The 6,470-nt window shown below is 47.0% G+C and overlaps 1 protein-coding gene across 1 annotated transcript; it reads left to right on the plus strand.

Annotated features, from left to right (window-relative positions):
• Window positions 1-2,927: 2,927 nt before the first annotated feature.
• On the plus strand, window positions 2,928-6,076 carry HOXC9 (homeobox C9). Its single transcript, XM_051641432.1, has 2 exons — window positions 2,928-3,502; window positions 5,725-6,076. Exons 1-2 carry the CDS (start codon window positions 2,941-2,943, stop codon window positions 5,967-5,969), a joined length of 807 nt encoding a protein of 268 aa, XP_051497392.1. The 5' UTR covers window positions 2,928-2,940; the 3' UTR covers window positions 5,970-6,076.
• The last annotated feature ends 394 nt before the right edge of the window (window positions 6,077-6,470 follow it).

A 6,470-nucleotide genomic window follows, 5' to 3' on the forward strand; every position in this document is an offset into this window, starting at 1 on the left:
TTCATTATTTTATGGGAATTCAGGTCCCCCAACAACCCCGGGGAGGGACTGATTCGGTGGGCTGCAGGTTTCCGTGCAAAGAAAAGAAATCTTGGCCAGATTTGTTTGCCTTTTGTGTCACACCAACATGCACCATCCACGACTAATTTAGTGACCTTGCCTGCTTGCTTTAAGGTTACACAAAAAAAAACCCAACAAACCCCAACAAACCCAAGACTGCTGCTCCTTATTAGAACTGTGTGACTTTGGTCATTTCTGCTCGTTTTGCGGTTCGGTTGTGGTGTGTTCTGTCATTTCTTTTCTTTTCCTTTCCCCTGGAAAACCTCCCCACTGACTCTGCTTCCCCGTGCTCTTCTCCCTCTGCATTCTCAGTCCTTCCTTTCTCTCTCCTTCCTTCTTTCTCTGCCTCTTTTTTTTTCCCCCCCTTTCCCCCTCACCCCTTCTACATAGATGTCTGCAGACAACCCCTCTTTTGTAAGGATTCTCTTGAAAATATCCCTCCAAAGTGGAAAAGCCACGCTGCTTTTTCCCCTCCACACGTCACAGCCCTGCAGAGTGTATTTTAAATGGGAATAGATAAAGAATTATGAGTATATCTATAATTTTTTGGGTCTTTTTTCTCTTTTTTTCCTCGAGAACGTAAAAATAACCGTCATTGGAGACTGGTGATTGACAGATAAATTGGTCTCGATAAAGGCCAAAGAAGACATTCTGCTCCTGCAGGAATATTTCCCTTTAAGGGCTCATATAAAGCAGGGGGCTTAAAACGGAATGGGGGGGGAGGTGAGCGAGGCGATGACTTTTCCCTTCGAATTTGGAAAATCTGGAGTCCCCTGGCAAACACTCGCCGGCGTATTTTGATTTCCAAGCCTTTCCCCTCTCTTTCCGAGGGGGGAAATCCTGTTTCCCACCAGCAGCGAGGGCAGCCTTGGGGCAGGAATATTTCTTTGGAGTTGTTGGTTTTTTTTGCTCCAGCCCAGTTCAATTGAGGTGCAGGATTTTTATCTGAGGGGGAGATTTGGAGGGGATGGGGAGGGGGGGGAAGTCTCCTGCCAGCATCACTCCTTCTCGCCTGTTCTATCCCTGAATCTCTTGCCTCGCCTTGCTCCCATTCCCCATGCAACTTACTGAGGGGCAAAGAAATCATGATCATAATCATGATCATAACTGGAGAGGGTTCTGCCGGTGGGACTGGGCAGAACGGCTGTCACTGGTGGACGCTGCCCCACTGGAGACCCCCAACCCACCCTCCTGCCTCTCCCACCGCTTCCTCAACCCACACTTCTCCCTCTACTTGCCAATTTTGACCATTTCCCTCCTTAATCCCCCAGCCCTAGAAAACCCGAGGTGATGGAGAGCCCTGGAGAGCCCAGATAATCCTTCTTTTTAGGGGGTTCAGTTTCTTTAAAAAATCACTGATTTTTTATTAGGTACCTTCATTTATTTTTCTCCTGCTTCCAAAGAAATCGCCTAATTCCCTCTTTCAGACTCCAAGGGGCGTGAGCTCTTTACCTACCTGTCTTTCCTTACAAAGGAAAGGTTATTCTCTCAAAATGCAGGCAGGCTATCACCAGTTATTATTTAAATTTTTTTTTAAAGCTCCGAACTTCTTCACTCGATTTGGTGCAAAAAAAAAAAAAAAAAAAAAGAGAAAATTTTCCAGGTCGTGGAAAAAAAAAAAAAAAAAAGAAAGAAAAAAAGGAAAAAGAAGAAGAAAAAAAAAACCCCGATAAGAACAATCTTGTGCCCCCACACACATTGTTGCTTCCTCCTGATACGCAAAATCTCTCTCCTCCTCCTCAGCTCTAGAGCTGAAAACTCCGTCCTACGGTTTTATTTAATGAACGACACGTTTATGAACAATCAAATGATCCTCGTAAAAATTTTATTGAAGGACATAAAAACATCCACGACTACTTGCCGAATAATGCAGCCTTTCACTGCAAAAAAGCTCAGGCTTTTTTTTTTTTGGCTTGTTTTTTTTTTTTTCGGGGCGGGGGGGGGGGGGAGGTGCTTCATCATCTCCCCCTCCTTTTCCTCGGACTATGTAGATAGATAGAGAATTTATTTCATTTCTTTTTGCTTCTGCTTCCCCTCCTGAAGACACTTCTTTCTGAAAGCGGGACTCCCAAGTCCCCGTGCCCCGCAGATTTCTCAGCTGCTCGGCAGCCCCTGACGAGGAGACAGCGCTGCAAAAAAAAAAAAAAAAAGATGACAAAAGCCCCTTTTGCTTTTAGGTTCAAAGCTTCTCCCCTCCCAAACCACCCCCCCCAGCCACCCCCAACACACACCCACCCCCCAAGCCCCTTTCTCCAAGCGGGGAGCCCACCTCCACCGCACTCCTTCCCCTCTCCCACTTCCCACCGATATTCAATTTAATGCATCCATTAGAGCCTTAGAAGCTGCAAGAAGCCAAGGACAGAGACAAATTACGTCAAGAAATAGTTCCTGGGCTACCTTCTACAATTACCTTCCACCTTCCTCAGCACCAGGGCAAATCTCTTTTCCAACCCCCCCCCCCCCGCCTTCCTCCACACCCCCCCCCCATCCCCCCCCACCCTTTTTCCTCAACCAACCCGCGGGCAGAGCATCCCCCGGCTGAGGACCGGCCGAGCTTTCCCTCCTCCCCATCTCCGCCCCGTTTCCACCAGTTTAAGGAAAAGCCGGGTGGCTTTATTAAAAAAAATAAAAAAAAAATAGGGGGGAAAAAAAAATAAAAGGGAAAAAAAAAAAAAGAGAAAGGAGGGGGGGGAAGGAAAGAAGGGGAAAAAAAAAAAAAAAAGAGACCTGCGGATTGATCCACGCTATATTTTTGGGTAAATACAATCACGTGAGGGCGGGCAGCCAATGGCACACTGGGAAAGGCTGAAAAAATAATTACCTGCCCTGATTGTTCTATGAGAAGATAAAAAGTACACATACAGTTCATACAATAATCTTATGAATGTAAAAGAGGGGGGAACCATGTCGGCTTCTGGCCCCATAAGCAACTACTATGTTGACTCCTTGATAAGCCACGAGAACGAAGAGCTCTTGGCCTCCAGGTTCCCCAGCTCTGCCTCCCACCCGGCTGCTGCCCGACCGTCAGGATTAGTCCCGGACTGTGCCGACTTTCCGTCTTGCAGTTTCGCCCCCAAACCGGCCGTTTTTACCACCTCCTGGGCTCCCGTCCACTCCCAATCCTCCGTGGGCTACCACCCCTACGCTCCCCAGGCACCCGTGGGGGCCGAGCCCAGGTACATGAGGACTTGGTTGGAGCCCCTCGCCGGGGCCGTCTCCTTCCCGGCCTTCGCCCCCGGTGCTCGCCCCTACGGCCTCAAACCCGACGCCTTCCCGGGGCGACGGGCGGAGTGTGGCCCCGCCGACGGCCGCGGCTACGCGGACTACATGTACGCGGCTCCGGGGGAGCTGAGAGACAGAGCAGCGCAGACAATTCCTTCCCCGGAGTCCGAAGCCATCGCTTCCAGCAAACACAAAGAAGAAAAGCACGAATTAGACCCTAGTAAGTCGAAGTCATTCTTGTTTACGACCCGGGGAGGCATTACGGCTTCCAGGACCCTACTCAATAAAATGAAATTACCTTAGAGAGCCCGACCCTAAAACTCCAGATACGCAGGAAGATCTGGGGGTTTGAGCGAGTCCGCCTCGCAGAGCCGGAGAGCGAATATTTCTACTTTGTTTTGGGCTCTTTAGTCTTTTTTTTTTTCTTTCCTTTTTTAATTTTTTTCCTCTTTTTTTTTTTTCTTGTTTCTTTTTCCTTTTTTTTCTTTTTTTTCCTTATTTTTTTTTTACCGAGCGGGGGGGGCTTGGGGAGGGGTGGTTTGTTGGCTTCTTGGCTCAAATATCCATCACCTTCCACCGGGGGGAATTAACAACAACAAAAAAAATAATAGAGAGAGAGCAGGAGAGTGCGTGTGTGAGAGGGAGAGAGATGATGGGGGGGGGGGGGTAGGCGGAGAGAGAAGCCTCTTTGCTTTCAAATATTTCCACTTTCAAAGAACAAGGAAGAGTTGTAGCTGGCTGGAAGTGAACGCATTGATGTGGGTTTTGTTGGTTTTTTTTGTTGGGTTGTTGGGGTTTTTTTTGGGGGGGGGGGAGGGGAAAGGGATATCTCTGGCTAAACGCAGAGGTGTCTCTTGATCTATTTTAAAAATCAATAAAAGCTCCAGCCGTGCAAATTCTATGTAAAATGCTCCAACACGTGGGGATAAATGAAAAGGTGGGTGCCCTGGGAGGGGGGCTGGGGGTGGGGGGGGGTCTGTAGGGGGGAAGTAAGGAGGAAAAATTGGAATTGTAAAGGCATAAACTAAGAGCGTGGGGGTAGCTGAGGGCAAATAGGCAGCGAGCGCAGGACATTGGACCATACACTTGAAGAAACATCTTCTGCAGCCCCAAGTGAGAGAGGGAGGGAGGGGGGGGGACACCTCAAAAAAAAAAAAAAAAAAGCCCAACCCAACCATCAGGAAACCTTGAACATTGTAGGGACAGGAGTCAGGTAACCGCCACCATCACCGTCCCCTCCAGGCTGCAGAGGGAACCAGCTCCTGGGGGGGGTGGGGGGAGATGAAGGCAGGAGGGCAGCTCAGTTCTGGGGATTTAAAAAAAAAAAAAAAAAAAAAAGAACGCCTCCCCCCCAAAAAGCCAACAATCAAATAATATCCAATCGCCCCCAAACCCAACCTTTCCTCACCAAACCCTCCCGGAGACCCGCTCAGCATCCGCGGGGGATGCAGGAAGGATGCGCGGCCACCGGGTACCGCACAGCCGTGCCCTGGGTTTGGTGGGACCACCCCCCCCCCCTCCCCCCAAAACCCCCCCTATCCGGTCCCTGGCCTAAGATGCGGGTGATTTCCGAGCGATAAAACGGGGTGACAAGCATCTGGGAGCACCTTGGTGCCTCGGTATCGCGCTGTCTATCTGGCAAGGCGCTCACACCTCTATTTATGACAGGCGGGCTGGTGCCAGGCACCCTCGTGATAAAAATAAGTCGAGGAATCAGGGGGGTGAAAAGTCTTCCCTTGGCTGGCAGGGAACTGCCTAAAACGGGCAGAGGTGGGGGGAAGAGAAAAAGGAACCCAACAACCTTCTCCCAAAGAAGGGAGAGAAAGGTTGGGTGCCCTGGCAGGTCTGGAAGGTCTTTTAGATTGAGGGGAAAACAAGGAGAGGGGGGGGGGGGGGGGGGGGGAAAGAGAGAGAAAAAGCCAATTTCTGGGAGTCAGTGGGACACCTCGAGTGTCATCCTTGAAGATATTAAAAAAATAAACCCAACAAACTGGGCTTTCCAGGTCTGGGAAAGCTTCTAGGGAAAGTATTGGAGAGCTGAGGTTGTAAAAAGAGTTTATGGGCCTATGAAATGGTGGGAATTTTGACTTTTTATGACTATGTTCTTAGATTACTGCTAGCAGCAGTCATGTGGATAATTATTATTTTAAACCCATTGCTCCAGTTTTATTTAGTGAAACTTTTATGTGAGAACAGCAGCAAAAGAGAAGGAAATGACCCCTCCAAAATAAACAGATAAAACTCTTCTGAAGGTCACTTAAAAATATTTAGGTAAGATCTCCTAATTAAACAGGTTTCTTTCTATAGACACAACAGGGCGTGGAGGGGGGGGAGGAAAGGAAGGTCAGCTGTATACATTGATTTTTTTTATATATATTTTTTTTACCCCCTCCCCCCCCCAACATATATATATGTATATATATATAAAATCTTCTTTCTCAGACAATCCCGTCGCAAATTGGATTCATGCGCGCTCCACGAGGAAGAAAAGATGTCCTTACACAAAGTATCAGACCCTGGAACTGGAAAAAGAGTTTTTATTCAATATGTACCTTACACGGGACCGGAGGTACGAAGTAGCCAGAGTCCTTAATCTCACTGAACGCCAAGTCAAAATCTGGTTTCAGAACAGGCGAATGAAAATGAAGAAAATGAATAAAGAAAAAACCGATAAAGAACAGCAATAAAGTTGGCAAAGTCCAGTCAATGAGAAGCGAGGGTGGAGAGAGAAGAGAGAGAAAGAAAGAAAAAAAAAAAAAAGGAAAAACAAAAAAGGAAAAACCAACAAAAAAAAAAAGGATATTAAAAAAAAAAAAAAAAGGTCGTTTTGGGGGGTTGAAATGTTTCTGACTTTGAATGTGCGGATGAATGTTTAGCGTTCTAGGCAAAAAAAAAAGCCACAGCAAAGCGTTTTGGGACACGAGTCTTTTCTAAAATGCAACTAAATAAAAGAAAGATGGGGTGGGTTTTTTTGGGTGTTTTTTTTTGTTGTTGTTGGGGGGGTTGGCCCGGGGGTTTGTTTTCCTTTCTTCTTCCTTGCTTTGTCCTCCTCAGAAAACAAACACAAGAAGTACTTGAATTTTTATTATTATTATTAATTATTTTTGTGTTGTTGGTTGGTTTGTTTTTTTCTTTTGGTATTTTATTTCGTAAATTAAAGCTGATCCAGTATTTTTATTTTTTAATTC

Source organism: Apus apus, chromosome 28 (genome assembly GCF_020740795.1).
Source record: "Apus apus isolate bApuApu2 chromosome 28, bApuApu2.pri.cur, whole genome shotgun sequence".
Classification (NCBI taxonomy): domain Eukaryota; kingdom Metazoa; phylum Chordata; class Aves; order Apodiformes; family Apodidae; genus Apus; species Apus apus.

What these genes read in the sequence shown, in the direction of transcription:
- HOXC9 (XM_051641432.1), top strand. Translation starts at nt 2,941, where the DNA reads ATGAATGTAAAAGAGGGGGGAACCATGTCGGCTTCTGGCCCCATAAGC. An exon ending in AAAGCACGAATTAGACCCTA is followed by an intron (nt 3,503 to 5,724) that starts GTAAGTCGAAGT and finishes CTTCTTTCTCAG; the next exon opens with ACAATCCCGTCGCAAATTGG.